This window comes from Empidonax traillii, unplaced genomic scaffold (assembly GCF_003031625.1).
Source record: "Empidonax traillii isolate 1590-97213 ecotype Southwest subspecies unplaced genomic scaffold, ASM303162v1 scaffold40:size2234952, whole genome shotgun sequence".
Classification (NCBI taxonomy): Eukaryota; Metazoa; Chordata; class Aves; order Passeriformes; family Tyrannidae; genus Empidonax; species Empidonax traillii.
Genome location: NW_020955233.1, coordinates 1536817 through 1552665, shown reverse-complemented (window position 1 = coordinate 1552665; position 15849 = coordinate 1536817). Strand labels below are relative to the sequence as shown.

The window sequence follows — 15849 nt, the reverse complement described above, 5'->3', positions numbered from 1 at the left end:
GCCCATGGCGCTGTGGCAGGCCGTGAGCCCCTGGCTCACGGTGTGTGAGGCGCTGCCGGAGCCGATGGCGCTCACTCAGCCGGTGCCTCACGGTGTCTCAGGCCGCGCTCCCCCCCCACCCCGTGCGCGCTCCCCCCCCCCGTTCGCGCTCCCCCCCACCCGCGCGGCGGGCGCGCGCAGCCCGTGTCTCGCGGCGGGGCGCGGGCGCCGCTGGGGGGCGCTGGCGCGGCCCCCCGTTGCGGGGCGCGGGCGGCGCATGCGCGCAGCGGGCGCGGCGATGGCCCCGCAGTGACGGGCGGACTAACGGCGCCAGCGGAGCGGCCCGGCCCGGCCCGGCCCTGCCCCGGCCCCGCCGCGGGATGCGGCCGCGCTGAGCCCGCGCACAGCCCCGCCGCCCCCGCCGCCCCGGGCAGCGCGGCCCCGCCGCCCCGCGCCCGCCCGCGGTTCGTGCCTGCGGCCGCCGCCATGCCGGGCCGCCGCTGAGGGAGGCGCCGACAGCAGCAGGGCCCGCGGTGCGGGCATGGCCCGCCCGCAGCTGCAGTAGCGCGGCCGCCGCCGCCCGCGCCGAGGCGCCGCTCGCAGCGAGGCCCCGCGGGGGGCGGAGGAGGAGCCGGCGCGGCCCCTCCGCGCTGCCGCCGCTGCCGCGCGGCCCCGGGCGGCCCGGACCAAGGTGACACCCGGGCGGCCCCCGCCCCGGGGCCACCCCCGCCCGCCGCCCGCGCGGACCTTCTTCTCAGCGCGGAGCCGGCGGCGAGCGAGCGGCGGCGATGAACCCCGTGAATGCCACTGCTCTCTACGTGTCCGCGAGCCGCCTGGTGCTCAACTACGACCCGGGGGACCCCCAGTCCTTTTCCGAGATTAACAAGCTCCTGCCCTACTTCAGGCAGTCCCTCTCCTGCTGCGTGTGCGGTGAGGATCTTTCTTTTGTTCCTGCACAATGAGGCTGCCCGGGGTTCCCGCACGGCCCTGGGCCCGGCCGGGCTGGGCCGTGCCGGGGCTGTGCCGGCCTGGCCTCGCCCCGGCCCGGGGCAGCTCCAGGGAAAGTTTCGCGGCCCCGCCGGGGGGGCGGCTCGGGAAGGTGCAGTGGGAAGAGTGTCGGGATAATCCCGCCCCCGGCGCGGGGCAGGGCGGGCACGGGGCTGTGGGAGCTCCCCAAAACACAGCGCTGTGCTGCGGGCACCGCTCCGGGGTGCGGGAACGGGCGGCTGTCGGAACACCCTGCTGGAGTGGCTGTTGGAATACCCCGCCATGGTGGAGTTAATCGCTTTAAAAAAGCCACGACTAAGAGCCAGCGTGGTAAAAGATGCTCCAAACAATCCCCAGACCATGGAGGTAGGGAAAGAGGAACTGCTAACTTTCCCCCTCCTCCCCCTTGAAATGTAAACAAAAAGTAATTCCGATTGAAAGACAGGAATTTGGGACGGACATAAACAATAATTAATTTTTTTTTTAAGTGCCTATATGCCCTGTGACAATAATCACCATAAAAAGCAAACGGGCTGAAGGTCTGCTGGGCTTTCCCGACTCCCATCCCCCCCAAAAAGAGCGTTTCGTGGGCAAAGGCAGCGTCGGGAATTCCGGTGTTCCGGGCTAGGGAGCGCTGGGAAGGAACCGCGTCCTGCTGTGTCTGTGGAGTGAGGGCACGTGGCCGTTCTGGAGGAAGCCCTGGGATAAGCTGTCAGCTCTTCCTGAACTTCCCTTTGCAGCTTCGGTCGGTGTCGGGGGAGGGCTCGGAGCTCTCGGACCTCTCGGTTGATTAATTTGTTAATTCTCCTTTTTTCCCTGCGGTGGTTTTGAGTCCCGGCCCTGTGTGTGTTCGTGTTTTCCTGCCCGTGTTTGTCATTGCTGCTGTGTGTGCTCACACTCGGCTTGAGTTGAATCACTGGGGTTTACAAAGTGAAATACTGTATTTCTTTTCAGGAGGAGGGTTTCAGCTGTCGAGGCTGCTAAGCCAGTGTTGGATGCTTCCTATCCTTCCTATCCCTCCTCTCCTCCAGCTATTGGCTCCTCCCACTTAAAGTCTTAGAAAATAGGGATCTGTTTGTAGTGGGAAGGAGGGAGCCCGTTCCCAGGATCTCTGCAGCGTCACTTCCTGGAGTAATTTGAGGTGTTTTTTCCTCCTGGAGCCCTGATGTCAGTATTGATGCACCTCTGCTCTTTATTTCTTATTGCCTTAGGCTGGTTCATTCAGCCCTGACTGTGCTTTTTAATCGTCCTCTCTGCTTTGGATCAATCACCAGAGTGCTTTTGCCTAAAAATATGCAAATATTGTTCTGATTTGTTTTAGTAAGGTGTTTACTCAGGGACTGTGTGTTTCAATTGCTATGCTATCTGGCCTCTCCACTTTAAGCCTGGTCTTCTGAGAATGTGTTCTTTGTTCTACTTGCCTTGACTTCTTCCCTTCTTGGCCTTTTGCAATGCTGGTTTTACACCCTGTGCTATTGAAATCGTCTATCTTTAATTTGTCCCTGCCCAAATTTCTCAGTATTTTTTCCCCCTCCTCAGCTTTTTTTCTTTCTTGGCTTTTCTCTTGCTCTGAGTTTGGTAGAGCAAACCACACTTTTTAGTTTGTTTTCTTCTCTTGCCTTATGTCTCCGTGGATATTCCTACTTACTGACTATCACTGATGGTCCCCCTTTCTCCCTTCATCCTTTATTTCCATTGAATGTCAAGATTATTCCTTTGGTTTATGTTTTCCCTGCTGTGTCCAGCTTTCAGATTACTGGAGCTGCTGTTTAGTTCAGTGTTTAGCTCGAGTGATTACCCAGCCTTATCTCTGCCCCTCGGCTCCTGTTTGTGGGTGGCACGTCCAGCGGCCTCAGGAAATTCCAGGCTCTTTATGAAGCCCTGCAGTGTCTTGCAGTTCCTCGGGTGTCTTTCTGGACCCTGCAGACAGCACTGCCCACTCTGGGGTTCCCCAGCACCACAAACCTGCAGCTCACACTGCTAAAGCCACATCCACCTTCTTTGTCTTGTTTGCTTGTTGTGTTCTTTTCCTCTCACTTCTGTTGGTGCCTCCTTCACTCTTGATCCCTCTGACCCCTCTGGGGTATTTTTAAAATGCTCATTTTCTCTTGAGCACTTCAGTGCTAAGAGCTTCTGCATGTTTAAAGTCACTAAAACTCTACCAACTGTCAGAACCTTTTTAATGTGGGTGTTTTAAAAGTACTGAAGTAAAGATTGCACTGAGAGATCACAACAGTGGGTGCTATGACCACCCAAAACTTTACAATGTGTGTGGGGAGTTTGTTTGTTTGTGGTTTTGGGTTTTTTTAAATTTAAATTCATAAAAGGTTGTCAGATGCTCTCTTCTTTCTATCCTATTTGTCTGTTTGGGCCATGAGATCCGAGTGCCTGGCTCTGGGTTCCTGTGCACAGGACTCTGGGGGTCTGGTACTTCCCTTGCACAGACCTCAGCAGATGCTGTCTGGACTGTAAAGGTGTAAAAACTGTGCTTTGTCGGAGAAATGCTGCCTGAATCAGTGAATCGGTGGTTAAAGTCTCAAGTGTTGGAGTTGCAGGAATTCCCTTGGGAAGTCACTCCCCACGAGTGCTCCCTGTGCCATTCCCTCAGCGTGTGATCTCTGTGCATCCTGTAGTGCTTTGTTAGGCTATCGGTCTGAATTCCATGCTCAGCATTGTCCCTTTAATTTAAGGGAACAGTTTTTAGGGGAAGTGAGTGCCAGCTCTACAAACCAACTGACATTCCTGGGCTTCCCCCATGCTCCCAGTGGTCCCAGTATTTCCATGTGGTCCCATAGTGTTTTGCCCAGCTCACAGAGCAGGGTGGCAGAAGCTTTTGGGCCCACGTTAATGATAACATTCTAAGCGCAGCTCTGGTTTCAGGCTCGGATGGGCACACGTGGAGTTGAGCAGGAGAAGGCCAAAATGCAAACACAGTGTGTCACTGCAGTCACTGGGGCTGCTGGGGGCGGTTCAGGGCTCCTCCTGCCTCGCGGGGGATGAAGGTTCCGTTCTGCTCTGGCCGTGTGTGTGTTTCTAGGATTTAAGTGTGATCATGTGACGGTTTCCTGGACAGTGCTGGAGGTGATACATCATCCTTTTACAGGGATGTATAGGACAGTATTTCCTAGAGCTTTTACAACTTAAAAATAACTGCTCCCGAGTGTGCCGAGGGGCTGTGCCTTGTGTGTTTGGAAGATGTGAAATGCAAGTTCCTGTCTCTGGAATAAAGTGATTATTATTAAGTTGCATATTAACCCCACATTTAATTTAAAAATAGTTTAGTAGAATTTATGCAGCAAACTTGTGTGTTTTACAAGTCCTGTCTGTTGGGATAAAATTCTCCTAACAGTGCCTTTCTCAGGTTCAAATCCCAGGTAGGTCACTGCAGGTCAGTCAGAGGTTCAACTGCTTTTCAGCAATAACACCCCTCTCTGAAACTGTTGAAATGTTTGCAGGAGAGACAATTGTCAGTCTGATCATCTTAGCGTTTTCTCCATGGAAAACCTCACCCTGGGACCCCTGACAGATACATTTAAAAGGGGTGTGAAAGATTGTTAGTGCAAATTCAGGGTGGCAAAGTGCCAGGAAGGGGGCAGGGCTGTGGGACAGCACTCCATGCCCCGCCAAGAACCCGGCTGTGAAACACAGGATGAGAACACAGTTCTTGTCTTACACATCCTGTAATCCAAGGAAGGGGATGCGAGACAACACGTGGCTTTAGGGAGATTAGGGGTGGGAAGGAACAAAGAAAGCCCGTGAGAGCCCTGCCTGGTGCCTCCTGCGGCCCCCCCGGGTGTTCTGAGGCAGCTCCTGATGGTTCCAGTCAGGGGGTTGGAGGCTCAATGGTGCAGTATCATTGTGGAAGCGACTCCCAGGTGTGGGAATGCCATGGATTGCCAACAAATCCAATAAAACCTGCTGTTTGTTCTCCTGCGTAAAGATTAGCGTAGGGATATTTCCCTCCTGCTCTTGTGTAAATGTAACAAGGCTATTTTTGAGAGGTTTATCCTGCCAATATAGGTTGAATGGAGTGTGTAATATAATTACATGTTATAATCAATTATACTTACCAGTGGAATTATGGGGCCCATTCTGCTGACTGGGTTTGAAATTCCCTCATGTAGTTGTGTAAAATTCTCCATCTTTGTGCCGAATTGTCCATGTTAAGGCTCCTCGTCTTCTTCCTCCCCCCTCTCCGAGGTCCTGTGTCCCTCACACCCACCTAAACAGACTGAAACTTCCTAGAAAATTCAATTTCCTGGCACAGAGATGGAAGGAGGGAGAAGAAACTAATTCCCACTGTAATAAAACTTAATTATATGCATGGTACTGGATTTTCTGTTTGGGAAATGAGCACGGCTGAGTTAAACGTGGATATCAGAGTCACAAAGTAAAGAAGTGTATATAAGTTTTGTGATGGAAGAGGTCAGCCTAAAACTCTCCTTCCTTGTCCGTTCTCCCTGGATTAAGGAGAGTGAAGGCTGATTCACAATCAGAATTGCCTTTTACATTTGAGAATTGATCTGACTCCAGGTGTTTTTTTTGGTATTTTTAAATTGATGTTTTCTTCTCTCCTCCATTTTCAATGATGAAAATGTTGTCCAGGTATCACCTTATGGTAGTTTTAAAAAGTATGTTATTACATGAGTAGTTGCCAAAATACTTTGAAATTTTTGAAGAATGTGCAGAATAACCAGAATCACTGAAACAGCCATCGGGGAGTGTGGACTGGGGGCCTGGGTGCCTCTCAAATACCTCCTGCTGCAAGTGTTCCTTTTCTTCTTCTTTTGTGGAGCAGTTGTCTGTCAGATGTCCCCTCACATCTCTGAGTACACCAGTTTTTGGCCAGGAACATGCAGGATGATTTCCCTTCCCCTCAAAATGTCCCCGCTCCAACTCCCTGTTTCCCTTTCCTGTTTTTAAATCCCGTGTGTGATTCTGGGGGGCAGTGCCTTGTCAGGGTTGTGTGCATTGCACTGCAGAAGTGTTGATAACGTCAACTGCTCCCTCTTGGACTGGCCCTGGTTTCCACACTACAAATACTGCTCTGTCTCAGAAGGAAATGAAGGAGTAGGAGGAGAAGTGGCTCTGGTTTCCCCCGTGGCTGGTTGGCAGTGGTTTCCAGGAGGGTCTCAGTGTTTGCTCTGATGGGATTGGAGATGAGTGTTCCTGTTGAGGCTCTGGAGGTGATGGATGAGCTCTGCTGGTCCCTGGGGATTTGGATTAAATCATTGCTTTCCAGAGTGGTTGAAGAGGAGTTAGTGTGGCCAAGAGGCACCTTTATGGGATGGCTGAGTTGTCCAGGTCTGTGGGCACAGGGCACTCAAACACACCTTCCTCTGGGTTTGTTTGCTTTGCCATCTCACCATTTGCTGATTAGGTTGTCTAAATATGGAGTGAGCATTCCTGGATGTTCAACTGGAGCTGGTTGTGAGGCCAGAAAACATTCTGTGAGTGCAGGAACTGAGTGGAGAGCTGGTGCTCAGCACAGCCTTCCTCGAGCACGGTGCTTGTTGGACAGCACAGATTTCCCTGCTCCTGCCAGGAGTGACCGAAGTCCCTCAGTAGTTTGTTATTCTGTGTGTGCTCAGGGCTGGCTCCTTCTCAGGGGCCTTGGGGAACACAGCTGACTCCAGGAGTGTCCTGCTAACCTTGTGCAAGCACTTCTGTTTTGGGGGGGGAAATGCCTTTCAGTACTATCTGATTTGCTCAGAGAATGTGATCGACTCAATCTGTAACTTTCAAAGCAGGTTTTAACTCTTAGAAGTGTTTCTACTGTATGGAAACACATTAATCTTACACCCAGAGGAGAGATGTTCACTTTGCTATTTGAAACCTCTGAAAATATAGCAACCTTGACTTTTGAAAAACACCAGTATGTGAAAAGTTTACTCTGAATGGTAAAAATGATGAATTTACCTTCCCCTCCCCCCAACCTCAAAGTTTGAACTTTACCACCTAGTCTGTTAAAAATACATTTAGAATTCTTCCAGTCAAGGATTTTGTAAACACAAAGACTTTTAAACAGAAATACAACTTTGACATAGGATTTAGTGAATATGTTCTGTTGTTATGCAGGGTGTGGACCCTGAGAAGAAGGCAGTCCCTTCTGCACTTCAAATGTAATTTGTCGTCATATTTTTCTTTCCTTGAAGTTTAACTAAAGAGATTGACTGTAATTCTCCAAATATGCAGAAAAATAGTCTGTTTTCTGATCATGGTTAATTTGGGTTCCCATGGTGTTCAGGCAAAAATAGTGCAGTTTTTATTTCTCCAAAGAGTTACACAATCATTAATTCATTAGTCACGACCATCCCTATATGAGGATAATACTTTCTGAAGTTCATTTTTCTTAGTTGTTTGTTGATGCAGGATGCTCAGGAATATTTAGCAGCCAGCAGAATGTTTTCTCTAATGAAATTCTGAAATAAGTATTTTTAGTTGGTGGGGGGTGGGGGGGAGTTGTTAATGCTTTCTTTTGTGTCCCACATTTCCATTTCACCCCACGGGAATCTGTCAGTGGTTGTGACTGTCTTTGGTCAGATTCCAATGGCACTGTTGTGGTGATCTGAGGGCAAGGTTGTGTGTTCAGGAAGACACTGTCCCTGTGTTCCCAGGTGAACTCTCTCTCTCTTCTTCAAAAAGGGCTGTGTGCAGGGAGGCTCGGGGATTTTTTATTTTACTTTTACTTTTTGGCTGAATGAAACTATTTCTGTCTACAAACCCTTGTCTCAAATCCCCTGAAGGGATAATATTTGCAGTGTTGTCATTGTGAACTCCCCTTGCTTCCACCCGTGTTTCAGGCGTGGGTTCAGAGCTTTGCCCTGGGAATACTGAAAATGCATGTGTTTGTGTCCATCAGCCAAGAGTGTGGTCGCTGCTGGTGCTGGGGTGTTTTGGGAACACTGCAGTGGGGGGGATCCCTGATCCCGGGTGACAGGGCACCTCTGCCAGGGGATCCAGGCGGGGCCGGTGTGCTGGGAGGGGCTGCCGAACATTGTCCTGCCTGGAGCGGTTGGGCAGGGCAGGGCAGGCACGGGCTGGGCAGTCTGAGTCCCGGGGCAGTGTTGGTGAAGTCCATCTCCCCCCCCAGGTACAGCCCACGGGGCATGGCTGATGGCTGTGCATGGAGACCTTTCCCTGCTGTGCCATCCCTGGCAGTCATCCCTTGCTCTGCCCTCTGGGAGCTGTGTGTGTAGTTCCCTTCTCCTCTAGGAAGGATGCAGATTCCCCCCGGATCAGCCAGATCTTCCACGTTTATTTTCTCCCTCTGCAGATGGCTGACAGACCTTTTCACTGCTCATCATATGCCTGCCTGTCTGTCGGCAGGAGCTCTGCAAACAGTGCTCGGGGGGTTTACCCAGCCCGGGAGATGCTGTGCTTTGGGAGGGGGTTTCCTTTTGCTTGCTTGGCTTTGAAGCCTCATTGAGCTGCTTGTTCTTCAGTGGGCTCCAGCCGATCGCTCCTGAGGTAACCACAATTGATACGCTTTTTTCTGTTTCACTTCGTGAAATTAAGATTTAATAATACGATTCTTAAGATTTGAAGTTGGTAAAAAAGGCAGAATAATAATGTTTCAGTAGCCTTTCCAACGACCCTACATGAGTTATTTGTTTTCAGCCCCTTTTCTGCCTTTGCTGCTCCCAGGTGAGAATGGCAGGAGGTGACTGTTCCAAGCCCTTCTTCCCAGTGAACTTCACCCATTTGCTGGCTATAGACACTTCACAGTTGCTGTGATTCCCAGTCCCTCTCCTCCCTTCGGTCCCAGAGATAAAATTTGCAGGTTCTTCCCCTGTCCCTGCAGCTGTTAAAGTGATGCTCATTAAGGAACACAAAAGGAAGTATTGCTTGTGCTTTAAGTGACCTCCCTGCCTGTGCAACCTGACCAGGACTGGGATGGTTGGCAGTCAGGTATTAGAAGTCTTCCCTCTATACGTGCTGCTCGTGGATTGTAAGTGCTCACATTAATGGATGTTTCATCAACCTTTCTGGAAGTTGGGTAGTTAAGAGTTGGTATGGAGGGAAAGTCTCTCATTGGAGGCTTGGTAAGAATGTGATTGTGCTTTGGGTGTATCAATACTGCCCCTGCAAAAGAGGGAATAGGCAGGGCAAGGTTTACTAATCCCGAGCCATAGAGAGCAGGGCAGTGGAGGCCCCAAGAGTAACTGCGGAGGATCTCACAGGGGCGAGTGGCTGCTCAGGAAAACGGCAAATTAAATTTACCTTAGAGAAAGGTTGAATTATAAACATGAAAAACGATCACGTTTTCAGGGCCCACCATTTTTCTCCCTTACAGATCTATAAAAATTTTTCAGTTTATAGAGAGGGGTGGCACTGATGGGCACCCGGCAGAGGTGAAGTCTTGACCTTGCAATGGAAAGCTGCAGGTTCAGAGGGCAGCTCAGGGCTGTGTCTGTGGGACTGTGCTGCTCAGTTGGTACCACTCTTGGGGATCACAGGAATGCAACTCCATTTGATGGCAGTTGGCACCTCATGGTTGACTTTCCTTTTTTTAACTTACCGATACTAAAGCTGAGGAGGGTGGCGGTGCCACAGAATCCAGAAGCGACAGAAACTTTGGAGAATGAATATTCAGTGAGCTCTGAGCTCCAACTGAAACTCTTCCCCCAGCCCAGGCATTGCCGATGTCTCTCCCGTGTATGTTGCCTGGCATTTACTGAGAGGAGCACTCGCTCTATTCTCCCCTCAGCGAGAGCAGGGGAAGTGTTTTGTCTTGTCCGTCCGTCTGGTTTTCCCTCGGAGCTTCTGGAAATTTAAATTTTGCTGTACCCTCTTTTAGCTTTCCTCCTCACTCGGGAGTTCCAGCCAAGTGTATTTTGGGAGAAATAAAACGCACAGTTGGCGATGCCTTTTTAAAAATCTAATTAGGAGTAAAAATGGTATCTGGTTTATTTGGCCCCATCTCTGCAGTGTTTTAGTTCTGTAAAGCATCAGAACTCAGCCTTATCATCCTGAGGAGCAAAGGGGGGCCCAAGAGCACACCCAGCTGCTTTGTCATTAATTAATTGGGTATTAATTAGCTGTTAATGCTGGTGGCTTTTGGCCATGGAAGTTCTGGCTCTGGAGTGCCAGAGCATTAAAGGAAGAAGTTTTTGGGGTGTTTGCCTCTTGCTTGTCCTGATGAAGAGGCTCCAGCTCCAAGGGGGCTGCACCAGTGTTGGTGAACTCCTGCTGAGGGACACTACTTGTGCTGGGGTTTTAAGTGTTGGCTTTGTCCTCCACGTGGGAATTAGGGACTCCCAAAATCAAATCCCTCCTAGGACCAGGGTGGCCTCCTCTGCCTCTGTATCATGTAGTTTCAAGGGAACTGATAACAAAAATGGGAGTTCCCACTATGGGTTGGACCCTGAGGCTCCAAGTTCTGCCTGTTGGTTTTAAATCTCCACAGCTTGACTCGAGGGGCATCTTCTGTCTTCTCATGGTGTGTCTGCTCACCCTGTCCTGGCAGGTTTCATTGGTGACACTGTCTGTGCCACTTCCCAGCTTTCTAAACAGTTGTATTTTGCTCAATTTATGAAAAAAAAAAAAAAAACTATTTAAGGGCAGCTTCGGCACTGACTCTTGTGATTTGTGGCTCAAAAACCAGTTTACGTCAAGCCACACTTCCCAAAAGACAGCTCAGGTGGGGGCTAGATCAGCCCTTTCCCAAAGAGGGATCAGGGAATGCAGGGAAAAGGTATCAGGCAAGTGAGCAATGACAGAAAATATCTTCGTGTCTGTCATATTTGTTTTTTCCTCTCAGTCAGTTTGATATATGCACTTTGCTTCCTCTTCCCAAATGGTTTAATTTTATTCATTTGCCTTAGCAGCATGTTTTCACTTTAGAAAATCTGGGTGGGAATTCCCTGATGGCTGTAACTCATCCAGCAGGAGCTCCTTCTGGGAGAAGGGGCTGATCAAAGCTGAGAATGTGCTGCTGGGAGAGGAGGGGAGCCCTGGTGCTGAGGATGGCAGAGATGCTTCTGCAGTTTAATTTGGGAGATGGAATATCTTCCTGGCCTGGAGCTGGCTGGAAATAGCAGAGCAGTCTTGTCACTGGCTGGATATAGGAACTCCTTGGATTGTTTCTGTACAGAATTTTAGCTCTTTCCCATTTTATCCTTAGGTGATATTTAGGTTGTTTTAAGAAAAACCAAAACCACTCTTACAGTTTTTTACTGTTTTGGGGATCTGCAGACAAAACCTTCCAGACTTTCCATGCTGTCAGGTGTGTATGGATTCCTTTAGCCACTGATTTTTAGTAGTTTTTTATTCTTAGCAGTAAGATCTCAGCGAAAATCCTTTCATTCTGATGGCTTCACTAAACACTAAATGAAAAGTAACACAGAGTCTGCTGTGTCTTCTTCCCCTTCGGGGTGGATTTCCATCATTTTCACATCCCGTTTAGTCTCCCTCTGCTCTATTGCCATTTGTTTTTCCTAATTCCATTAAAATCTCTGCAGTAACTTGTCATGGGAGTTTATAGACGCACTTTTGGCAAAGTCCTAGAAATCTGGTGTGCTCCCAAAGTTTCTGTGGACAGAACTGAAGGGGACAAGGGGGTTGGTGGTGTTGGAGCTGAGAGTGTTTGTAAAGGCTGCAGCACACAACCAGTGATGGTGGAATGGGTTTCTTATTTAGCCTTTTAAAAGCAGATGGGCAGCTGTGAGGTTTGTACAGGCTGTTACTGGGATGGGATGTTTTCTGGTGACCAGCTGAACTTTCTGAGGCGATTTTTTTTGACAGTACAGAAAATTAATCCCCTGCTGTCTAGGAAACTGCCTTGAGTCCATTGTAATCTCCCTCTTTCTTTTTTCCTTAGGAAATTTGCTACAAGACCCTATTGCTCCCACCAACTCCACATGCCAGCACTATGTCTGCAAAACCTGTAAAGGCAAGAAGATGATGATGAAACCATCGTGTAGCTGGTGCAAGGACTATGAGCAGTTTGAGGAGAACAAGCAACTCAGCATCCTGGTGAACTGCTACAAGAAGCTGTGCGAGTACATCACGCAGACCCCCCTGGCTCGGGACATCATCCAGGCCGTGGATTGCTCGGCAGACCTGCTGGCCCTGCTCAAGGATGGGTCCCCCCTGCACGAGGACACGGAGAAAGCTTCCGACACGGCCCTGGCTCTGTGTCTGACGCATTCTCCGGTCCCCTCCACCTCGGAGCTGCCCAGCGACCCCCCGGCGGGGTTCCCCTCCGTCCCCGAGGGCACGCACAACGTGGACGGCCGGGGCTCTGCCATCAACGGGCTGCCCAGCTGTAACGGGCTGCCGGTGGAGAAGCTGGGGGTGGGCCTGCCGTCCCCGGAGCACGCCAGCGCCATCGATGTCTGCGGCACCGGCAGCTACATCAAGACGGAGGAGCTGCCCGGCAGCCTGCAGCCCGTGTGCGACCCCGTGTCGGGCAGCGACCTGTGCCCCGCGGCCATCGACATCTGCGGCTTCAGCGAGGACATGAAGCCGGGCGGGTCGCTGCTGCTCAGCGTGGAGGAGGTGCTGCGCAGCCTGGAGACCGTGTCCGGCACCGAGGTCTGCGATTCGGGCCTGCAGCCCGGCCTGGAGGCGAACATGGCCAACGGCCCCTTCCTGCAGCTCTCCCCCCCTCCCCTCAGCCATAACATTTTCGTGTCCACGGAGGCTTCTCCTCACGGCATCTCCTGCACGGCGGCCACGCCCAAGGTGGCGAAGTTGAACAGGAAACGGTCTCGCTCCGAAAGCGACAGCGAGAAGGTCCAACCTCTGCCCATCTCCAGCATCATCTGCGGCCCAACCCTGGGAGCGTCGGCTCCCGTGACGGTGAAACAGGAGAACAAAATGTCTCTGCAGCCCATTGCGACTGTACCCAACGGAGGCACCACCCCCAAAATTAGTAAAACTGTGCTCCTGTCTAACAAAAGCATGAAAAAGAACCTAGAACACGCCCCTAAGAAATCCCACCCGAAAGCCAAACCAGGGGTGCTGAAAACGAAAGACAAGGCAAAGGAGAAGGTTCCCAGCAGTAACGTTATGCCAGGAAGCCCGACAAAAACTGTGTATAAAAAGCCACAAGAAAAGAAAGGGTGTAAATGTGGTCGTGCCACCCAAAATCCAAGTGTTCTTACCTGCCGTGGCCAACGCTGCCCTTGCTACTCGAACCGCAAAGCCTGCCTTGACTGCATATGCCGTGGCTGCCAAAACTCCTACATGGCCAACGGGGAGAAGAAGCTGGAGGCGTTTGCAGTGCCAGAAAAGGCCTTGGAGCAGACCCGGCTGACTTTGGGCATTAACGTGACGAGCATTGCGGTGCGCAATGCCAGCACGAGCACCAGTGTAATCAATGTGACAGGGTCACCAGTAACGACGTTTTTAGCTGCCAGTACACACGATGAGAAAAGTTTGGATGAAGCTATAGACATGAGATATGACTGCTGAGTCTGTCTTTCTTTTCCCTGCCCTCCGTAGGGGAACTGCTACAGGTTTAAGGCAGCTATGGTTCTGTTTAACTTGCTGGAGCTCCTGCGTTTAGATCACTTGTATCAAGTGTTTTTCATTGCTATGTTCTGTGTATTAGTGTCTGGGAAATAGTTGCAGATAATGGAGGAGTTACCCTAAAACTGTTTTTAGTTCTTACAGCACCTCATAGTTTGAGATCGATTGCTGATGTAAATGATTTTATCACCAGATCTTTGACAGGAATATATTGACCTCATTGTACTTGCTCGTGCTTTGTGCTCAGTCAAAGCTTCGGCTCCAGTGTAGAGAGGTGGCATCCAGTTAGTGCATCCCAGTGGTGCTCGACTGTGGTGTGGAAGACTGACTGTTGATGGGTTACAGTCACCATGACCGGGGAATGACCCGGTGCTCCTGTGGGAGAGGCAGGAGGAGGTCACAGTCCAGCAAGGGTAGGTACTGGCTGCCTGTGGGAACTGGGTATCTGCTCTAGGGAACAGCTCATAGTTAAAGACAGGATTAGTAAATACGTTACAAAACCGACAGGCCCGAAGGCAGCTCAGGCTGCAGCCAGGGGCAGGAGGGTCAGGCACATACCAGGTCAGACGACTCGGATACACCGTCCTGGGAACAACATCCCCCCTGGCAGCTCCAGGGCCACGTCCCTGCACAGTCACTCCTCTGTGCCAGCTGCCCTTGGGTGATGTTACTGTTGGGTTTGGCAGGGGGAGAATGGTGCCTTGGCCCAGCCAAGGCTCCACTTTTGGTAGCACCATCCTCTCCCTTTCCTGCTCCCCCTTTTATTTCTTGAGTTCCTGCTGGTTTTCCTGCTCTTGCTTCTAGAGAAGAGAAGGGGGTTTGTGGGTTACAGAGACACCCCTTGGCTGATTTTCCCCCCCACAGTGCTGGGATACAGAGATTCCACAGCACTGGGGGGAGTTTGATCCAGTTTGTATTGTAACAGCCCCTCCCTCTGAGGGGAGTTCTCCACTGAGAGGCACCTTCCAGCCGGGGCAGAGGATCAATGGCTGTCCAAGGTCAAATATTCCGGGTGTTTGCTAAACACAATAAGCTAGGTATAGCTCACTCCACCCCAAATCTATCTCATTTTCTGCTAAAATGCTAAAAGTAGCTTTCGAAGGTCAGTGCTTTTCAACCAACCTGGGCCAAATGGCTCAAAAATGGAAACATAACACAAAGTTGTCAAGAGTTTATCTGGAAAAGTGTTACAGTGAAAAAATTCCTGTCAGGAACTCAGTTTTACACAAAAATGGTTGATTCCAGCACAATCCCTGAGTAGGAGACCCAAGAGTTCAGCCGTGCAGTTACAAAAGTCAGATTGCTTTGGGAAGGCAGAAATCTCTCCTCTTGCAGTGCTACAGCACAACCTGAGGGTGGGCTGACTAGAACACGAGTGTTTCTGTCTGATCTCAGAGGCAGTTCCTGTTTAAGAGCGTGTTCAGCAGTCTGTGGGTTGTCTGAGTTCCTGCCCTGCTCCCACCTTCCCTCCCCGCGGGTGGTGCCGGGGGCTTTGACTGGCACAAAGCACCGACAGTGGCGGTTCCTCAACGCCGCCAAGAGCAAACCCCTTTGGACACAAATGGCACCTCCTTTTGTTTTGTAGTGTACCATGGTGTCATTTTCTGTGAATGTGGTCAGAGCTTTTTGTTGGTTTTGGTTTGTTTCTCCCCCCGTCTTTTCTGTGGGGTGGGCAGGGTGGGGGGTTAAAGCCATAGGAAGAAAAATGTGATGTACGTGTCCAGTCTGTACTTTTTTGTTTTTGTTTTGCAAGAAGAGTTGAAAAATATTTTTGATAATGAGTAAATGGTGGAAAATGCTTCTTAGTATTCTTGTCTTTATTTGCCAACCCGAGTACCTAAGATCTGTGTTTTTTAGCCCTCCTGAGATTTAACGATGTCCTATTAAAATGTATTTAGTTAAACTTGTATGTGATTTTTGTGTTGACCCAGAAGGATCCTACCAGTTCCTAATTTGGTGGTTTGATCGTGACCTACTAATGTAAATCTGTTTATTAGTCCACTACGTGTAAGCGAAGCAGCCCCCGGAGCTGGGAGTGAACTGCACAGCATGGGTTGTTTGGGAATGCTTTTGCAGAGCTGTTAAGTTTTGCTGAGATTGTTGATGGTACATTTTTAGGACTTTCATTAAATTAAATACAAAGTACCTTTGCTCCAGAAATGTTGGGAGTATTTGGAATCTTTACTATCTCACTGCTGCATCCAATGTGGTACCAAAAGTTGGAGAATTTAGGTCGAGCGTGTTTCGGAGCTGTCGACAGGAGAGCCCTGATGGTTCATGTAAAACTGCAAATGGTAGATTCAGGTTGTTTCTAAAAACATTTCCTTTTATGCTGCCACATTCTTGAAATGTATATTAAAATTTCAAATTGATTTAATAAATGTTAGTTTTCTAATTCTATTTTGC

General features: G+C 50.2%; 1 protein-coding gene across 2 annotated transcripts; it reads left to right on the top strand.

Moving 5' to 3' along the window:
- The first annotated feature begins 695 nt into the window (after positions 1–695).
- On the top strand, positions 696–15843 carry MSL2 (MSL complex subunit 2). Of its 2 annotated transcripts, none has more exons than XM_027878326.1 (2): positions 696–909; positions 11789–15843. In XM_027878326.1, the coding sequence occupies exons 1-2, from the start codon at positions 768–770 to the stop codon at positions 13384–13386; spliced, it is 1740 nt and encodes a 579-aa protein (XP_027734127.1). In that variant the 5' UTR covers positions 696–767; the 3' UTR covers positions 13387–15843. The 2 variants fall into 2 exon arrangements, with proteins under 2 accessions (XP_027734127.1, XP_027734128.1); XM_027878327.1 differs by lacking the exon at positions 696–909 and adding an exon at positions 1185–1332.
- Positions 15844–15849: the final 6 nt, after the last annotated feature.

What these genes read in the sequence shown, in the direction of transcription:
- MSL2 (XM_027878326.1), top strand. Translation starts at nt 768, where the DNA reads ATGAACCCCGTGAATGCCACTGCTCTCTACGTGTCCGCGAGCCGCCTG. An exon ending in CCTCTCCTGCTGCGTGTGCG is followed by an intron (nt 910 to 11,788) that starts GTGAGGATCTTT and finishes TTTTTTCCTTAG; the next exon opens with GAAATTTGCTACAAGACCCT.